Raw genomic sequence first — 20,765 nt, forward strand, 5'->3', positions numbered from 1 at the left:
CAGATGGTGGAGGCTCTGTCAGCAGGGTCCCTGGGTGTGAAGGACAGGAGCAGGGCACATGAGTGACAAATAACCTGGGTTATGTTAAGTCACTGAAGGTTCAGAGTTTTTACCACTGTATAATCTAGCCTGTCCTGACTAATATACCTTCCTTGCCTGGAAAAGACAGAATCCAGGTCATCAGTTTTAAAAAAAGATAGAGATGAAATGTGTTGGGTGGCACAGTAACATTTATTTGTCTTTATGATTTAAACATAGTAATTAAACACACAAAAGAACAAATGCTGTCAAGATGGCCATATGTAGTTTAGGAAATGACTGGTCCCAGTTCAATCCTGCAAATGATCATTCAGCTTAGAAATGAGTTTCTTTTTAATGGTTTTAATCTTTTTTTTTCAGTCCCCAAGGCTTGCACAGTTCAGTACAAATGTTTTTGCTAATTTGTTATCCTCAGGCACATGACGTTTACCAATTCCCAGGAAATAAGTGAAATCAACAAGAGTCTGTAACAGTTGAGCACATACTCACAGAAATAAATCTGATTAGCTTATTACAATCTGATACAGTTTAGCTATCAGACCTACACATGAAACAATATTAACAATTACATTTGTCTTAAGGATTTATTTCTTTAAAAATATTTACCATACTTTTTTGTGCAAGGGTTCCGCTGATTTCTTTGGTTTTAAACATTATAGCTCTGTATGACCTAAATATATATAGTCCTATTTGTACCAAACATCAAAAATAAAAAAATTAAAATTTCAGAAGGTAAAAATGGAATTGTTGCTTCAGTATAAAAAATGTCTGGCCCATTTGTGTACTATTGCTATTATTGCTTTGCTTCTATTGGAAAACTATCCTGGAAATCAAGGAATGTAAGTAACCCCATAGCTCCCTGCTTACGGTATAATTTGGTTGTACATTATCATCTATTAATATGTCCCTACCTTCACGAAAGCTATCCTGATCTTGTCCTTAAAAAACAAAACAAAGTGAAATAGCATAAATAAATAAATTTACCTAAAGGGATACAATAAATAGGCTACTAAAAGAGAATAAAGAATATTGTAACATAAAGCCCTTCGGTGCTGTACAATTAAACAATAGCTTTGGATTTTCAAGGTTTCTAAACACAGCCTTCATTTTACAACACAGTTTTAGTGCCAGTATGCAGCTGACAGATGCAGAGAAGAATGCATTTCTGCTGTGTCCATCATTTAAGAATGAAAACACAGTGGAAAGAGTATTAAGTTCTGTCTTTTGGGGATTTACCTGGGTTTGTACCATCATCAGTTTTTGACTGTTGCCTGGTCATAGAGCACAGATCTTAGAGATTAAAAAAAAAATCATAATATTCCTTCAATTCTTAGTGGTTTCTTGGTCTCCAGAATAGTCATAGAAACAAACAGAAAAGAAATTAGACTCAAAAGTTTTGCTGCCTTCTTTTCTTCGCATCCATTGCATCCAGAATGGGTTGTCTTTTCGCAGTGTATCTTTGACGAAGCTCTTCTATTTCTCGTTCCATCATGGGGTCCAGCGCTTTTAACCGCATCTGTAGTTCTTCTAAACTTAGATTTTTTAACTGGATATAGAAAATAAAAAGAAGATATTAAAATAGTAAAATTATCTACAATAGGTTAAAGTCTAATGAGTTTTAGCATGAATATTTCAACTCTTTACGTCATCTTTGAAATATGGCTCAACAATTAAAACAGGAATTCCTTCCCTCAAGAACCAAGAAGCCACATCTTGCAAGAACCTCAAGTAATCTGCAACGAAACAATAAAAAACTCTGCTTTTAGGAAAAAACAAATGAGAAAAATAAGCTAATAAAATGTATCTGTTTTAAAAAAGGCAGAAAGACAAATCCACCATCGTCAACAAACAGACTTTAAGGATATGTTCCGGATATATTCACTCTACTCTCTCACACTCTTGTCATCTATGGAGAGCTGCGATAATCAAAAACACTTGCAGAGATCACCCAAGAATGTGACAAGATTGAATACAGGTTAAATTAACCATTCTATTCAGCATTTTACCAAATGCTTAAATTTTAAGCACTTGGTTAACCAGAAAATTAAATTATCTAGAATACTTTTACCCCAAGCATTTTGGTAAGACAGCGTTTTTAAATTTCTGATTCAAAATATCCCGAGTCTGATACAAACAGTGCTGTGTAAGTTCTGACATGGGCTTGGCCAATTTGAAAATGAAATACCTGTCACATGTTCACTGTATATGTTATAGTTTGACAGTAATGATATGATTTGACTAAATGATACAGTTTGACTATAATGATTTAGTTTGATTATGCTAGCTTCTGGGGGCAACACTGGCACATCCTTTACTGGTTTTCTGTGTAACAACAGAAGAGGGGCCTCATGTCCTGTGTGAATGGGGGATAAAATCTGTTCTACATAACAGGATCTGTGGCATCCTGAGCTTTACTGTATTTATTTACATGTCAAAACAGCAAGATATGGATAATCTCCTGAGAAACATTTTAGGGATATTGCCTCAGGGCCTATAGGATGCCCTGAAATATATAACCTAATACTTGGGCTTTTTATCTTATTAACATTTAAAAAAATCAAACACTCTGTCTCCTTCAGAAACTATTAAAGCAATGGCAGTGGCAGACAGGTGATTTTTAAAAATTCTGTTAAAGCGAAATGATCCACTATTTGCTCTTACTCAGCATCTTGGTAGGTATTGTAAGGGAAGCATAGAAGTACTAAACTATTTCCTTGCCTTAGAAACTTACAAATTAGCTTGAAGGGTAAGATTAGCAACTATAAATATTTAGGGACTTATGCCAGACCCTATACAATTAAGCCCTATTGTATGTGGTACAGATTATAGTGACAGGTTCTTAACTCAAATCTGGGACCAAGCTTCTCATGTGAAAAATTCTGCATGTTCATGTGTACATTTTCCTGGGAAAAGCATCCATTGTTTTTTGTTTTTTTTAAAAGCAGATTCCCAACAAAAAAGAGAGGAGGCTTGCTATAAATGTAATGGAGACATGATTCCCTTTAGGGAGCAGGGACTGCGCTGGTCCTTGGAAAAGGGGATACCTCAGGGAAGTGAGCAGGGCCCTGGGAGGAGGCCCTGCTGTGCTGAGGAGGAAGAACTAATAAGGACCAAAAACAAGACAGAAAACTAGGAGCTGGTGGGGTCCTGCAAGCCAGCCAAAGCCAGGTTTGGACTTCAGGGAGCCATGATCAACTTTGGAGCAGGAAATTACATGAGAGTAATCCAGACTCGGTTTTAATATGATAAAACTTGCAGCTTGTATTTTGTTTTCAGAAGAGAACTGTCTTTGGTTACTTTATAAGCCAAGCCAGAAAACACTCTCATGACTTTACAGTCACATGTCAATCTTAACCAAAAATAGCATTTTTCAGCTTGATCCTCCACCTTACTCATCATACCTGGCCCTAAGTGACCCTTGGTTCCCAAAATCAAATCCATTCTCAACTGAAAAAGGTTTCTCACCACTGAGGATACTGAAAAGAATGAGTCAGAGACTGAAGAAATGCAAAAGAAGAGTTCCAAGAATATAAGAATGACAGTGTTATGGGAGAGAATGCACTGGCTCCCGGGATGATGACTCTGAAGGTGACTACCACTTGCTTTGGTGTATAAGAAGTTCTGGTATATATCTAAAATATGTCCTGTTATTTTTTAGTCAAACATCATTAAAAAAAAAGAAAACCCTAGCTTATTATATTATATACTATTATATACATGTATATAGAAAGCATAGTATTATATTATTACATACTTCATTAATTTTGTTTGTTTGTTTGTTTGCTGTACGCGGGCCTCTCACTGCTGTGGCCTCTCCCGTTGCGGAGCACAGGCTCTGGATGCGCAGGCTCAGCGGCCATGGCTCACGGGCCCAGCTGCTCCACGGCATGTGGGATCTTCCCGGACCGGGGCACAAACCCGTGTCCCCTGCATCGGCAGGCGGACTCTCAACCACTGCACCACCAGGGAAGCCCCCATTATTTTTTTTAACATCTCTATTGGAGTATAATTGCTTTACAATGGTGTGCTAGTTTCTGCTGTAATTAATTGTTTTTTAAAATAAATTTATTTATTTTTGGGTGTGTTGGGTCTTCGTTGCTGCACATGGGCCTTCTCTAGTTTGTGGCGAGCGGGGGCTACTCTTCGTTGTGGTGTGCGGGCTTCTCATTGCAGTGGCTTCTCTTGTTGCAGAGCACGGGCTCTAGGCGCAGGGGCTTCAGTAGTTGTGGCACTTGGGCTCACTAGTTGTGGCACACGGGCTTAGCTGCTCCGCGGCATGTGGGATCTTCCTGGACCAGGGCTCGAACCCGTGTCCCCTGCATTAGCAGGCGGATTCTTAACCACTGAGCCACCAGGGAAATCCTGTAATTAATTTTTAATGTAAGTATTAATCTGTTACTTGATCACTACTGTTCAAATCACTGTGGGGATAAAGAATAAGCTAACAGGGAATCTTGAAACTTCTGTGATAGTGAGATGAAGGGCCAATAGAGACCACACACAGCCACGCTTCCCTGAGAAAGACAAGGCTGAGTGCTATCTACATAAGATCCAATTCCACTTTGTCTCTATTTTAGCCTATGTTATCTTTCTTATCTCTGAATTTCTATATAACATTCAAAATTTAAAGACCACCATTTAGTATTTGATTCTAGACTCATGGACTATTTTATAATTGATTTTTTATGCATGGGTTTCATGTCTACCCGAGATATTCCAAAAATATTTAAACTTTAGACCTTGTACACATACCTAGAAACTATTAAACTATACTGCTAAATATGAAGACACAAAGGTGGGTAGATAAACAGGAATACAGAATAAATGACTCAAAGGAATGGGTTACACTATAATTAGGAGCTATAACATCATACAAAGCAAACAATTTTTGTACTAAATATCTTATAAATATCTTATACTATCTTACTGGGGCAAATTGCCAATAGTTTATAAATATTATACTAAAGGAATGGACCGAATTCAGAGAAAGAAGCTACTTAGAAGAAAAAAATTTTCTTCTCTAATAGACTTTTATATTAGCAATATGTAGAATTTGTGAAAAACAGATCTGTGATACTAGAGAACAATTAGCTGGCATTGCTAGGGAATTAGGTGTTCCATATAAGTAAATTCATGAAGTATCTAAATCTTAGTTCTTTAAGTGATAAAACTGTTTCAACCATTTTTAACAGAAAATCTTTATAAAGTATTTTACAGATTATGCTGCCTTCTAAAGCAGAGGATACAGGACCTAAAACAACCTTTCCTTATGATGAATCATCATTATTAATATCTATGACTAATCTATACCATGTATTAATTTCCTCTCTTCTTTTTGGCTTTTTATCTTCATTTGAGGTAAAGCTATGAGCTCCTTTCTTTGCCATCATTGAGTGGATATCCTTCTCTCTCTACTCCAAGTCTGTTCACTTATTGCAAACCAGGAGGGCAATTCAACAATCCTATAAGGCATTATACTAAATAAGAATAAACAGCTTCTGAGTGAAAGCTTGAGGCTGTTTTAGGAAAGACAGAGCATGGCTTTAGTGCTGAAGCTTGTTATATCTGTTTTGTGTGTGTGTGTGTGCGCGCATGTGTGTGTTTAAAATTTAACTTCATATTTGTGGCTGTATAAGGTCGAGGTTACAGGAAATCTGACTTCTACATGAGATACATATATAGTTATGTTTTCTGGTGGGCCATCCGAGAACTTCAGAGGATTCATTTATTAAAAAATTTGTTGATATTTTCTACGGACCAAGCACTGTAGATGCAGAGATGAATAGAACACTACCCCACAAAGAGCTTGCAATCTAGCTGGCAAGACAGGTCCATGCACAGCTAACTCACTAGTGGAGGAGAAAGCTGAGAAGTCGGGAAACGGGACAGGGGAGAAGGGTAACAGCATGAGCAGAGACGTATAAGGCACACAAATGCCTGGCATCTTTCGAGATGTCAGCTGACTGCTGGGATGTAGGAAGGATCCAGGGGGGAGGGGATTAGGAGAGGAAAGAGAGGAGAGGCCAGATGACTTAAGGGCCTTAAGTGTGTTGCTACAAACTTTCTGTAGACAAGAAAGAAATGCTTGATAATTTTGAGCATAATTGGTGCTTAAAACATGATCATATATGAGCGAGCTTTACAAAAATATCTCCAATAGCAGGTAGAGAAAATGCATTGCCATGGGGGAAAAATGGAGGCAGGAAGACCTGTTAGCAGGTTCAACAGTCTACTGAGAGGATGACTCTTGAACCAGGAAAATGGAAGTGGAGACTGAGAAGAAGAGAGGGATTGGAGAGTCTTGAAAATATCAATACAATTGATAGGGCTTTCTTTGTTCACTGACTGATTATGAAGGGCCAGAAAGAAGGAAGGGTTAAGGATGATTCCGGCTTCAAGCTGGGGTCATGGGGTAGAGACTGAAACCATTAATAAGGTAGGGGAGTTAATGGCATCAAGGTGGAGATATCAGATATGGATTATAATTTGGGGTTTTGGACCTCAGGAGAAAGATTCAAGCTGAAGACACAGACTTAGGGAATCATCAGCATTTAGTTTATAACTGAAGTTCTTGATGAGGATAAGATTATCCAGGAAAAGAAGATTTTCTCCCTGATTTTACAATCTGCCTATGATATCCAACAGAAAATAATCCCTAAACCTTAACATCTGTGGTCAGAGGCTTTTCTTATTTTGTTAACAGAACAGAAATATCCATATAGTCCTAAATAACTCTAGATTATGGTGTCATCTAGACTAAAAAAAAGTGAGGTTAACTGGTAAAAATTTTCACTTCTTATAAAAATGGGTATGATTTATAGATATGAACTTCCGGTTGAGTTTTGACTTCTAGTTAAGCCCTAATAACATATTTAGCACTCTGTGTTTCTGTAGCTATCAAGGCTCCCACAGGCATAAAAATGGTTTGGGGTGGGAAACGTGGCAGAAGCAGCTTTTGCAATCTCTTGGAAAACAGTATGCTCAATGCCTTGGCAGTAAAATGATGTGCAAACCAGATAACAATTTATATAGACTCATAATGATAAAAATGACCCTACAGTACCATACAATCCACTATCACCCTTTTAAAATAATAATCAAATTAAAACAATTCTGAGGGCTAATAAGGATAATATCAGAAGAAAAAGCTGAGCTTCCTGAACTAATATCAGTATTACTGTGATGAAAATTTCCTTCACTAAAATCAAGTTTCTTGAAACTATAAAGAGGAAGATGGAAATCCCTTCAGAATTACATTTATGGATTAACAGAGCTTGTGGTAAATCAACTTGAATTTACATTTTTTTATATATAGGAAAGAAATGTTACTTATGAACCATCTTTCTACGTGCAATTCAAAGTAGCTGTATTACCATAACTATATGCCAGTTGACTAATTCCAAAATAAATGCAGAGTAAACTAGTGTTGGAGTATCAAGTCTCTGTTCTACATTTGTCAGAGTTTAGAATTTGGTAAGTCAAGTCAAATAAATAAAAGAATTTTAGAACATGCATACATTGTGGTTTTTACTGTATACGAAAAATGTACAAGAATGAATCACTCATCTGGAAGTGACTTTTATATGTTATAGGCTAATTCTATTTAACAAAATTTAGTTTTGAACTTAATGACAAAAGATAACTTGCACAACTAACAATGATTCTTAAATCTTCAGGCCTTAACACAGTTAAAGAATATTGTAGTTTGACAACCTTTACAAACATTGAGGACACATGACTTGGCTAAGTGACCAAATAAGCTGCCATGCACTAAGAGGAAAAACTCGAATGCAGAGACAGAGCCCACAGCTGCTTCAAAAGCAGAGTCACAGAAAAAGTGATGAGTTTTAGAACAATATTGTTTCATTACTTGAGAAACTTTTTTTTCTATTCATAGTTTGCTCTTCTTGGCCATTTGAAATGACAGATAATCAGGGGGCAAGACATATTAATAAAAGCAGAGAATAAAATCAATTTCCATAAAAGGGTTTAAACGGAGATTGCGTATATTGAATCATAGGGGCCTGAGAGAAACACATTTTGAGATCTGGGATTATTAAAAGTCATTGCACATGACTAAGTCATTTGTTTAGCAGGAACATGAACGATAAAGGTGGGTTGAGTTAAGCCTCACAGAATCTCGCTGCAAAAGAGAACCTTAGACATGATCTAGTCTAACTTCCTTATTTTAGGCGAGGAAATGAGAGCTAGCGTGCTCAAAGTTACACTCCTGGTTAATGGCGAGACATGACCCGACCCTTATTAGGTCAACGCTGTTTTTTATTATACCAAGTCTGCTATTCTTAATCTAGCACGGCCAGAGAGTTCAACAAGTTAAGTCACCACAGATTTGGGGGTGTGCTGCTGAGAAACTTCTTCGGTCTTCAACCTGAACTGAAAGGGAAAATGGTTTTTAGGTGTTCAGCTATGAAGTCCACAGTGAATAGAAAATACTGCATTTGACATTTCTATACATCAGTCTTTTTTTTTTTTTTTTTGTGGTACGCGGGCCTCTCACTGTTGTGGCCTCTCCCGTTGCGGATCACAGGCACCGGACGCACAGGCTCAGCGGCCATGGCCCACGGGCCCAGCCGCTCCGCGGCATGTGGGATCCTCCTGGACCGGGGCACGAACCCGTGTCCCCCTCATCGGCAGAAGGACCCTCAACCACTGCGCCACCAGGAAAGCACTACAGCAGTCTTTTCAAATGAAATAAACTGCAGAAGTTCAGCAAAAGATAGGAAGGCTATCTTCTTTAAGCTTCAGGCCAGTAAACTAGGATCTCCCAGCTTTTATAAAAAGTTTAAAATAAGTTAAAGAATCTAAGAAAAACCCAAAATTTTTAAAGAATAATAATTAGATAGATGAGTGGATGGATACTTGTTTATAAGTTAAATGAAAAAGTCAAAACTACTTTTTAATGGGAGTCAACATTTTGTTTGAAAATTAGTACAGTTTGGTGTATGAGTGACAGCTTTGAATAAGCAGCTCATTTTGTTAATAACAGTCCTAGATTATCACATTTTAATCCAGGAGGTAAGAAGATTACAGATCAAGATCCAAAAATATTATATTTTTCAGTATCCCTTAAAAAAAGAAAACCCAAGATAGGTATTCAGATTAAAAACTCACTTACTAGCTCTTACATAAAACAGCAGCATAAGTAACTCTGTAATGTGAGAAGTTAAGATAGAAAACAAGACTAAATCAACCCATAGATAATTCTGACAGTTCAAACTTTTAATAATTAGAATTATTTCTGAACTCTATGAGAAGTATTGAAAAGCTGCTAATTATTATTAGCAACACACCTCCAAATCTGTGGTGACTTAACTTGTTGAACTCTCTGGCCGTGCTAGATTAAGAATAGCAGACTTGGTATAATAAAAAACAGCGTTGACCTAATAAGGGTCGGGTCATGTCTCGCCATTAACCAGGAGTGTAACTTTGAGCACGCTAGCTCTCATTTCCTCGCCTAAAATAAGGAAGTTAGACTAGATCATGTCTAAGGTTCTCTTTTGCAGCGAGATTCTGTGAGGCTTAACTCAACCCACCTTTATCGTTCATGTTTCTGCTAAACAAATGACTTAGTCATGTGCAATGACTTTTAATAATCCCAGATCTCAAAATGTGTTTCTCTCAGGCCCCTATGATTCAGTATACGCAATCTCCGTTTAAACCCTTTTATGGAAATTGATTTTATTCTCTGCTTTTATTAATATGTCTTGCCCCCTGATTATCTGTCATTTCAAATGGCCAAGAAGAGCAAACATTCTTATGACTACATCAGGAAGAGCCGACAGTAAAATTAAGTCAGAAGGAATTATTTTCCCAAACAATTTCATCTTAAAAGCTATAGGGGGAGAACATTCAGATTTCTACATTATTTTGTTTTGTCAAAAATAGTCCTAATTACATGAAGGCTTTTTAAAAAGTCTTAATTTCAAAAAATAGAGGAAACAGGATCATGAAGTTTTAAAATGCTTAAATATGATAACATTTCAAGACTTAATGGGTCTACGAGTTGCTGGTATAATCAGTCTGTCAAATGAGATAACCATCACAATGAAGCAAATGGTCTTACATGTTAATGTTAACACATTTAGTCAAAGAGTCAATCAAAAAACCCTTGTATAAGGTTTGCTGTGTTTACTGGGAAAACAAACTCTTCCTAGCAACTGTTTAAATAAATCTCACAGATGCTACAGACCCTATTAGTGGCCAGTGATTAAAACAATATGGATTGCTAATACTGTATCCTGACTCATCCATTTTCCCATCTGCTAGCAATTCTAACAATACGAACTATCAACAGAATGGCTAACAACAATAATTTTCTATGGCAATTTTGATGCTGAATTGCCTATAGCATTTTGTAAGATTTACCAGTGCATGCCTCAAACTGTTTTGAGTTGTTTGTGGCCTGGAGCGACATACTCCTTTCCCCCCTAACACTCCACTTTAGCTCAAATTTTTACTGTGTTGAACAGAATCTGGTTTGGTTTTACAGAACACTATTCATGGAGGCTGCCACAGTCATTTTACTAACAATGAGACGGGAGACGCAAAAGTCCAGTGAAGTCCACTGATTAGTTTAGATATCTATGAACAGGTAAGGGGCCTTCTGCTAAGCAACAGGGATAATAGGTAGCACTTAAAGTTAAAAAAAAAAAATTAAAACATCAATATATTATGGAATTTCCTGATTTAATTTCTGGCATTGAGAAGAATACAATAAAAGAGTTCTCAAGTCAATGAACTTTGAAGCTTTCTTACAGAAAACCTACATATACATTTAAAACTAATGAAGAGAGTGATAATTTCAGACTCTTGACACATTATAGAAGGAAGGCTGAATTCCTCACCGTACACGTTCTTAAAATCTACGTTAACATTAAATCTACTGGCAGAGCCTTCTTCCTCAAATAGACACTATTTACCTACCTGGATGGAAGATTGTACATGTAACTCTGTTCGGAGCTGAGTGCCCCTTGTCTATGGCCGAATGACTGAACGACCACAAATATTCTGGGATTGTAACTGGAAACTGCATTAAGCGTCTGTTTAACCTCAGAGCATCTATGGTAAATTTAAGACATTTAGATTTTTTCATTCCCAAAGAAAAGGGAGAACATCATTTCTTGTGGCTATCAATGGAGGAGAAGGGAAAAGTGCCAATTATTGATCATTTACAAGGGGTCAGACACTATCCTAGGTCCTGTGCATTAAGGCATTTAATCCTAACAAGCACTTTATGTGGTAGATATTACCAACTCCATTTTATAGGTGAGGACACTCAGAGACCAAGTGACCCACCCTAGGTCCGATAGCTGGCGGTGCTTACGCAGGCACTCAAAGACAACAGCAAATCCACCCACATAAGTTTGGATTGGAGCCTAGTGAGAACAACTTCTTAGGTCTCCCAAGAACTGCAAAAGCACTTCAAAGGCCAATTATCAAACAAAACAGTTTTTTTTTAACCGATTGTTTATAGATTAAAAATAGAGAAACATTAAAAAAATCCCACCTTTCCTCCCAGATTGTACCTTGTGGAGTATTTTACTTAAAATATATTAATGTATTTTAGCTATAATTAGCCTTATGAAATAAGTATGTGTATGTTTATTAAGCATTTTTGTATTTAATCGGCTCTCTAGAAATATAAACGCATTTCTGCATAGCCCTTTGGGACAGATGCCATAATTTTATCAATAAAAAGAGATATGCAGTGACAAAACTAACATGACGTCCACTTGACACAGAAGCAAGACTGCCTGTGTCCATTCAGACTGTCCCATAGTTGGTTTGATGTGTTATTTTGCTTGGATCCAGCAATGAGCTACAAGCTGATGGGCATCACTATAGTTATCTTGTCCTACAGAAATCTGAGCCACCCGTATAAAAAAAAAGAACGATGAAATTTCAGTCGCATTCCTCAACGGCAATTGAACACCCATTCCTTTTATGTTTTTCAGTTTCTAGTAAGTAGTTTTGCCTGCTAAAAATATCAGGAAAAACTTAATTCATGCATAGCTCTGCTATACTGTAAGCAGCTAAAAAATTCTAGGCCCAGAGCAACAAAATCTGAGTAACGCGAAACCAACTACTAACTAAATTTTTCCAGATCAATTAAGGGGCAGATGGAAAAGCTCTATTAGCTTTGATTCCTTATCTCGGTGATTCTGATTAACACTTTGAATAATTTTTTTTTTTTACTAAATTGTTCTTAGTTTATTTATTTATTTATTTTCAAATTTATTTTATTTATTTATTTTTGGCTGTGTTGGGTCTTCGTTGCTGCGCACGGGCTTTCTCCAGTTGCGGCGAGCGGGGGCTACTCTTTGCTGTGGTGCGCAGGCTGCTCATTGCGGTGGCTTCTCTTGTTGCGGAGCACAGGCTCTAGGTGCGTGGGCTTCAGTAGCTGTGGCTTTGCAGGCTCAGTAGTTGTGGCACAAGGGCTCAGTAGTTGTGGCTTGAAGGCTCTAGAGCGCAAGCTCAGTAGTTGTGACACACGGGCTTAGTTGCTCCATGGCATGTGGGATCTTCCCGGACCAGGGCTTGAACCCGTGTCCCCGGCATTGGCGGGCGGATTCTTAACCACTGCGCCACCAGGGAAGTCCCCAGGTCACTTTTCATTATTGAAAGTCCAGACCAATTACAAACTTCAATCTCATATTAAATATAAATCTCATCCCTCCCCTCAGTACGGGCACAGAAAGACCAAGAGACTGGCAGGAAGGGATGTTATCTGCACCCAGAACTTTCTCCCCGCCCGCCCTTTCAACCTCAAGGTCTACTTCTTCTCTGGTGTTAGGAGCTGGGAAAGAAGGAAGGATCTTCTGACATAAATGGTTGCTTGTCAGCTGGGGAGATGTTTCCCTGGTCCTGCTCTGGCTTGATTCCTAGTGTTGGAGGGCAGAGGGGTGTGTATGGATTTCTGATGTGGTGGTCGGTGTTACCCTGGTGCTCACCCCTCTTGAGGAGGGGCAGCTCCCTGGGTGGGGTATTGTCTCCTCTGGCCTGGAAACCCCCTCAGTAGCATTCTGACTTCTGATCACCTTTTTTAGAGCCACAGAGATTGTAGAGGTTCTTTTCTACACCCTCCAGGGGCCACCAGGACCTAAGGAAGGGGAGAGGTCTCCTAGTCTCTTCTTTCCTAGAACACTACACCGTGGTCCCTAGTAATTCTGCAGGCCTTGGCTCCGCCAACAGAAGTCTTTGGGAGAGATGCAGACATCTATGTTAATAGACCCTCCAGACTCCCAGGAACTTGCTCACTGAACTCGGCTCTAGTGGCAGGCACATCAGTGGGTCTGCAGGTTCAACCAGCTTAGCAAGCAACTGGCTGGGACACCAGAGGCCAGTCTGTTTTCCTGTAGGGACACCGATTACTACGAATGGCTCTCTGGAAGTGCCCCCACCTCCACCTTTAATCTAAGCAAGAAGAGAGCTACCTTCTTCCCCTTCCACTAGAGCGCCAGATTGTGAATTACAGTAGGATAGGAACTTCTGCAAACAGCTGCATCCCCAGTGCCTAGAACACTGCCTGGAACATAGAAGGTGCCTAATAAATATATACGGAATGAATGAAAAATGGTGGGGCTCTTAGCAAACCCTGCAGGGAGGTGCCTGGTCTCAATCGTTGGTGGCCCTCTTTAGAATATGGGATACTTAGCGCCTGCTGTTTTCAGTTGTGGACAACAGCGCTCGTGTGTGGCAGTAGGAAAAGTCCCTTTCAACGTTGTGGTACATATCCGTTAACTCTAAAAAAAGAAAAAAAGTGTGTGTGGGATCAAGTAGGCGCACTTGCCACTGAAGAAAAGCAAAAAGAGTATCTTGGAAAACCAGAGATATTACCCAGCAGATTTCATTTATTTCACTATAGGATAGGCCCATGCTCCACTACATGTTTATTCTGTGTGTCTGGTAATATATTTAGTTTTGATCTCAACTCATTCTTCTCTTAGAAAAATGGCTTCTGTCAAAAAACTCTTCAAAATGATAATAAATACCATAGTTTACTCCTTTGGCAAACATGCATGGAATGAAGTGCTCTGGGAGGACATAATTCTTACTAATATCCCTGAGTGCACACAACCATTTATACAATTTTCTGCTGCAGTGATACCACAATACTTATCCTGCCAATTTAAATTATGTCTATCTTCATACCATAAAGATGCAAAATCTACTTTGCCCACCTATAGGAAGGGTTTTAAAATAAAATAGAGGTCAGCCGAAAACCACAAACCATGAAACTCAGACTGTATTACATGATTTTTTAAAACAATGAAGCAACACCTACCAATGAACAGGATTCCTAATACTTTAGTGTTGAGGCATCTAAATCCATAGTTCTTCTACGACCCCAGAGAATAAGAATCATGGTCTGATGGCTACTCATGAAACAACAGGAACTCAAAACATGGTAAAAAGTTTTTTAAAAACTTAAAGAGCAACAATAAATTCTGATCATAGTGCTTCATCCTTAGTTGCCACATGAGCTTTAGAAAATAAAATTTACCAAAAAGGAAACATTTTAACATAATCATCAATTTTAGAATGGCACGATTTGTGACTGAAACAGTATTTTTAATTTCCCAAACAAAGGTACAAATTCAATTAAAAACCCATGAAGAAACTCAGGAATTTAAAAGGATAGGGGGGAAAAAAAGGATAGGAAGGCTCCTATGAAAATGTTAAAAAATAAAACCCCTGCCTACTTTAATAACAATCAGTCTTGTGCAAACTTAAAAGCAAAACCACCAAGTGAATAAAACAGAATCTGACAGCTTTTGCCCTTATCCTTTCATTAATAGTTGTTTTAAAATATGTTCGTAAGTGCTATTAATTTAAAGTAAAAGAAAATATAAAATGAGACTAAGTGAAAATAAAATTGGCTAATCATTATTATCTTTTAAATGTTTATTTATTTATGGCTGTGTTGGGTCTTCATTGCTGCACGCGGGCTTTCTCTAGTTGCAGCGGGCGGGGGCTACTCTTCGTTGCGGTTCGCGGGCTTCTCATTGCAGTGGCTTCTCTTGTGGCAGAGCATGGGGTCTAGGCAAGCGGGCTTCAGGAGCTGCGGCACTTGGCCTCGGTAGTTGTGGCTCACGGGCTCTAGAGCGCAGGCTCAGTAGTTGTGGCGCATGGACTTAGCTGCTCCGTGGCATGTGGGATCTTCCCGGACCAGGGCTCGAACCCATGTCCCCTGCCTGGGCAAGTGGCTTCTTAACCACTGCGCCACCAGGGAAGTCCCAAAATTGGCTTATTATTAGCTTAAATTTATCTTAGGAAGGAGGCATCAACTTTCAAATGTAAATGTAAATGTTTCAAACTTTCAACTTTCTGGTGTGGGGAGAGGAGACAGTAGTGTTTGTGAGTTATGTCATCATCTTAGACTGGACAACTAATATGTATAAATCACTGAAAATAAAGATGAGAGAGTAATATGCCAGTGTCATTTACAAACAAAACAGCTTAGAGTAAAAGTTTACTGCAAACTAAAAATTTCACACTTAGATGCCTACAGTAAATGAATTTTCCACAAAGTCTTTTTTAAAAAAATGAGAATGACACCAAGTCAAATTTTTAAAAATTGTTTTTGTTATCAACTAATTTAACAGAGAACATGGCATCAAAATTAAATCTGTAATACCACCTTGTAAAATGAGCATGCTCCCAAATGTTCCCGGAACTTTTCAGCACTGAGCCGAACCAAGCTGCCACCTGTCTCACATGCAACAAGACTTCTGGCTAGATCTTCCCTTGAGCCAAACACCTCTTTCTGAGCAGACTCACTACTAGGGTGGACACAGAAGCAGAGGCAGAGAACTGTGACTGAGGGGACTTCATGACGATTGGATAGTCTCACTTTGCATCTACTGGGAAGCCAGGAGACTGTGGTCACTAGTGGAAACTTGGGGATCAGAATTTGAGCTTTGGTTCCAGTAATATACATTAATATAATGTAGTTATGCTAGTAAATCTTTACATTTTATTTTTCAGTATGAAATTTCAGCTCAGTCTTAAGAAGTCCAATTTTAATAAGGATAAAAGGAAAAATGCACCTTTAATTACTGACCAAATAAAAGACACACTGTTGGTTTACCTCCTGTGGAAAAGTAACAAAAAAGCTACGTGGCTGTTAAATTCAATGAGGAACTTTTTATAAGATGTTGTTAGCAAGTGACTGACATATGCTGTTATTCAGAGTAGCTAATCCACTTGCATCATTATTCTGAAATTATGTGGTATTAACATACAGCATCATGTAGCTCCCAATCCTGAATAAATGACCTAACAGACTGAGTGACTAGTGCCTGGTACCAACAGATGCCAGAATCCTCCATAGCATTCTTATACAAAAATATCACGAGTGAAATTTCCTTCGCCTTATTAGACTCAGAGTGGACGTGCAATACCACAACGCATGAAGTAGTTTTGAAAAACGCTGCGCACAAAGGAATTACTTTCAAATGAACTCAAAAACTGCAATCTATTCTACACTACACTGTCCATTTCCGGATTCCCACAATATCCAGCCTATTTTCAGTTACGAACATCCGCTTGAACAAACTTCTTCCTGCCATAGTTCTTTCAGCTAAAGCGCACGGTCCTATCACTGTTAGGCCCATCCCCAGGCCTGCTGCCACCAGCCCCCGCATTTCTTCTGCTCACTGGCAGCTGTGAGAAACACGCATGGCCCCGAGCCTGGCTATCCCCTCACAGGTGTGTCCACTGCCTCATTTCACCCAGACTCGCTGCCAGCCTTTTAAGCAGACCACTCTCACTGCCAGCCCGCCTGATACTCAGAACAGACAGCTGTGCTGAACCACGGTGGCCAAGGAGAGAGGATTCATACTGAGGCAGCTGCAGATTTTGCTAGCTATCTCCTCATTTTTCAATCACCAGAAATTTTGTCTTTCATTAGCTTTTAATGAGTATCATCCTGAATTATGCCACCTAGTAATAGAGAGGGCAGATTTCCCACTAGTCTGTTTTGCTAGACTGACAGTAGTAGAAGTTTCCCCATCCCCTGCCAAATCTCTGCTCTGACTTAAAAAAAAAAAAAAAAAGGGAAGACGCTCTTTATTGATTCTTAAGCAGTAGTGGGGTTTTAACCTCGCAGAGTGACCACATATTGAATAATTGATAACTATTTTGTAAAACCTCTTAAATCCCATTAAGAAATTAACATATAGAATGAGGGAAAGTAGCAAAAGCGGAAGCAGTAGGATGGAATAAAATTACATCCTCCTAAATCAACTGAATTGTAACCAAAGTGACTTCTGAATGGGCGGGCCTCTTCTGGAAAGGGCAGCGGGTGAAGTGAAAAGCTTGACTGACTTCAAGAGTATAAAAGTTTATGGAAGATGGGAACAGGCTTTCAGCTCGATCCCTGGTCCACGAGAAGTAAGGAAGATGAACCACTATCAGATCAATGGTATTTGGAACTGAGAAAACATGATGCCACTGAGCTCCACATAGATGATTAGTGGTAGGTCCTGAACTCTCATAAGGGCAAGATCAGATCTCAGACTCTAAGAGAGGGCTAGGTCACCGGCTATCCGGCACCCTCTAGTGGCCAGATTTGGCACCACAGATTTCTGCCTTTTAAGAGCAGAAACCTCTTTCCCTCCTTTCCCTCCATTTCCTCCCTCCCTCCCTCCCTCCCTTCCTCCCTCCCTCCCTCCCTTCCTTCCTTCCTTCCTTCCTTCCTTCCTTCCTTCCCTTCCTTCCCTTCCTTCCTTCCTCTCTCTTTCTTCTCTCCCTCTCTCCCCCCCCTTCCTTTCCTTTTCCTTTTCCTTTCCTTTCCTTCCTTCTTTCGAAGCACAATATATTTCAAAACCTTTTTTGGTTATGGAAGGAATCATCAGTACCACTGCTGGTCTACAGGTAGGTGGAAAACCACTTATTAGGTATAAATTTGACATCCAAAAAAGCAAGCTATTAGAATGATTCAAAAAGTGTTCCTTTGAATGTATTTAAAATCCCATGGGTAAAGCTACTTAAATGGAAAGATGTGGTGAGTACTTAGCGATTTAAAATTTAATTCTCTACAGGTACTTACTTTACGAGAAATATTCTTTTATATATGGATTCATATTGCTGTAAATTTCATGTACACAACAGCTAACAAGTTTTTTGAGCACGTAGCACTGGCAGGCACTATTCTAAGTGTTATCTCATTTAATAGATAATAACCCTGTGACAAAGTACCATTACTACCACCATTTTTCAGAGTTTAAATTTTCAGAGGCACCAACAGTTTAAACGTATGCAAGACATTTAGCCACTGAAAGGTGTGACCAGGGTTTGAATCCAAGGCAACCTAATTATGGAGCTGGCACTTTTAAACATTACACTACACAGAGATACACAGTTTATCAGCCATAATAAAAACTTCCCTCCTTCCTTAAGAAAGGAAGAGTTTCTTAAAGATTTTAAATTAGACTTAGATTAGCACAGAGACTTGCAGGTCAATGATGCTTATGCATCATTATGCCAGCCAAGAGTTCATTCCCTACAATGTTTATTCGTGTACATTTTACAGCTGAAGGGGAGTTTATAATTGGCCATGAGAGCCTGAGATCTAATATTTTTCAAATCATAATATATTTAAAAATACTTTATGATTTACAATGCATGTTTACATAAATTATTATCAGATGAACCTCACAATAACTGTGAAATGGGACAGATAATTCTGTAAGTAGGCATTATTCTTACTTTACAGATACGATTAATAAGGTTTAGAATGATTAGGTAACTTCCTTAAGTAACACAATTTCCTCAAAATCTAAGATATCCCAAATGATTGAATGTACAGTGAATTAGCCTAACTCTATAATCTTTATCCTCTGTTACACAGAAAATAAAAATGACAATTTTCAATGATAAACCAAAAGAAAATTTTACTTATGCTAGACAATTTGGTTTCACTTTATTTCTGCTTTATCTACAATAAATAATTCAACAGTAATTACTATTGCTGAACTGGCAAAAATCCACGGAAGGAGGAAATAAAAATCAGAAAGTAAAAAATCATAGGAAAGAAAAAATACCAGATATGAGTCATAAAATCCCCACTGAGTTGGGAGCAAAATGGTCCCAAAATTATGAGGTTAAGGTGAATGATTACATAAAGTACTTAGCACTTTAAAATTCTTTAACTTTGTAAAGTGCCTTCAAAAATTTGATACTTTTTTTCATAACCCCTAAGAGATCACTGGGAAGCAAAATAGCCTCTACATGGCAGATCAAGAACATTTCACAGTACAAAAGTACTATGAAAGCTGTTACTTTTGCTTAAAAGAAAATAGCCTGTGATTCTAATCATAATACAAAGCCCCAAATTCTTTTTGACTATAAAGCAATGCAGTTTAGAAACACTCCTGCTCACCCATCTTCCACAACCCCTGTTCTAATGGAAGACACATGCCTCCCTCAGATCTAAGGTCAGATAGCCCTGGAGTGGTCTCAGAAACCTAACTACATGGTTAGCTTCCTTCTCTTGTGCTCCTTCAAACTCTCTTAGTCTTTAGCATCAAAACTGAATACTTTATAAATATATCCTATTTTAAACAAACCAAGAAAAACAGACCTGCCTTCAATTCCACCCACCCCTCCCGCTGTCACAATTTCATCGCTCTTCTCTGAAAAGTCAAACTTCTCAGAAGTGTGGAGAAAGTCTCTACTTTCTAAACTGGGAATCACGCTTCAACTCACTCCATACTGCTCCCACCCCCATCACATTCTCCAAACTGCTCTTGTTAGGTCACCAAAGTCAAATGAATTCTTTTCATTTCTATCTTATTTGACCCCTCAAGCTGCACTTGACACTTTGTTCACTCCTTCCTTCTTGTTCTTCAGATCCTAGCATTTAGCAGGTGCTTAACAAATGCTTGTTAAATAAACTAAGAGCCAGAAATAAGCATAGGCATATTCCCATAGTCAAAAAGCTATAAAACCATCATGGAACATTCTATTTATCAATTTATCAGTGTTTATCATCACTATGACATATTTAAAGATAAATATGAAAACAATTCAATATTAATCATTAAAGATGTTACTGTGATAAAATTTCCTGAAATCAGAGTCCATCTGTTTATCCACATTCAACAAGCTAATAAAATGTCTTAATCAATGTAACAGCACAATTCTCAAGTCTTATTAGGAACATCAATTCAAATGGTTAACATCTTAATGCTGGGTAGAGGCCAGAAGGTTGGTGGAGTCTCAGATTCACATACCCGAAAGGCCTGTGCTCAGGTGTGAGTACAACCTTGATCAAAAGCACCAAGAACAAGAGCCAGATGAAGAGGCAGAATGCAGAACACCCATTTGTATAGAAAAATAATGGGGGAAGAAGACTGTGACAGCAGAGATGGCCCCTCTTAGCTTCCCTCAAAGGCCTGATGTAGCACGATGTTCTAGTTCAGTTTAAAGTGAACTATCTAGGACTACAGGGGCTGTCTACATCTTAGATACATTTCAAGGCAAAAGTAGATATCCTGGGCAGAGAAAACATCAAGGCTTAATATTTAATTCAACGTGTACTTAATGTAAGTTAAAAGTTTTTATTCAAAACAGTGGGAGAGAAAAGTTTCATGTTCCATATGTATTCAACATAATAATGCCTTCTGTTTTTTCCAGATAATTTGTTAAAAGCAGAAGTATGGGGGTAAGGTGAAAATCATGCAGTGATTTTCTTACAGACA

The 20,765-nt window shown here is 38.4% G+C and overlaps 1 protein-coding gene across 1 annotated transcript in view; it reads right to left on the reverse strand.

Moving 5' to 3' along the window:
- Positions 1–222: 222 nt before the first annotated feature.
- STK3 (serine/threonine kinase 3) overlaps positions 223–20,765 on the reverse strand; it is a 314,477-nt gene continuing 293,934 nt past the window's right edge. The window contains exon 11 of the mRNA XM_059994967.1: positions 223–1,585. Coding sequence (XP_059850950.1) covers positions 1,427–1,585 — 159 coding nt within the window. The 3' untranslated portion in view covers positions 223–1,426. The remainder of the gene's footprint in view (positions 1,586–20,765) is intronic.

Source organism: Delphinus delphis, chromosome 17, assembly GCF_949987515.2.
Source record: "Delphinus delphis chromosome 17, mDelDel1.2, whole genome shotgun sequence".
Classification (NCBI taxonomy): domain Eukaryota; kingdom Metazoa; phylum Chordata; class Mammalia; order Artiodactyla; family Delphinidae; genus Delphinus; species Delphinus delphis.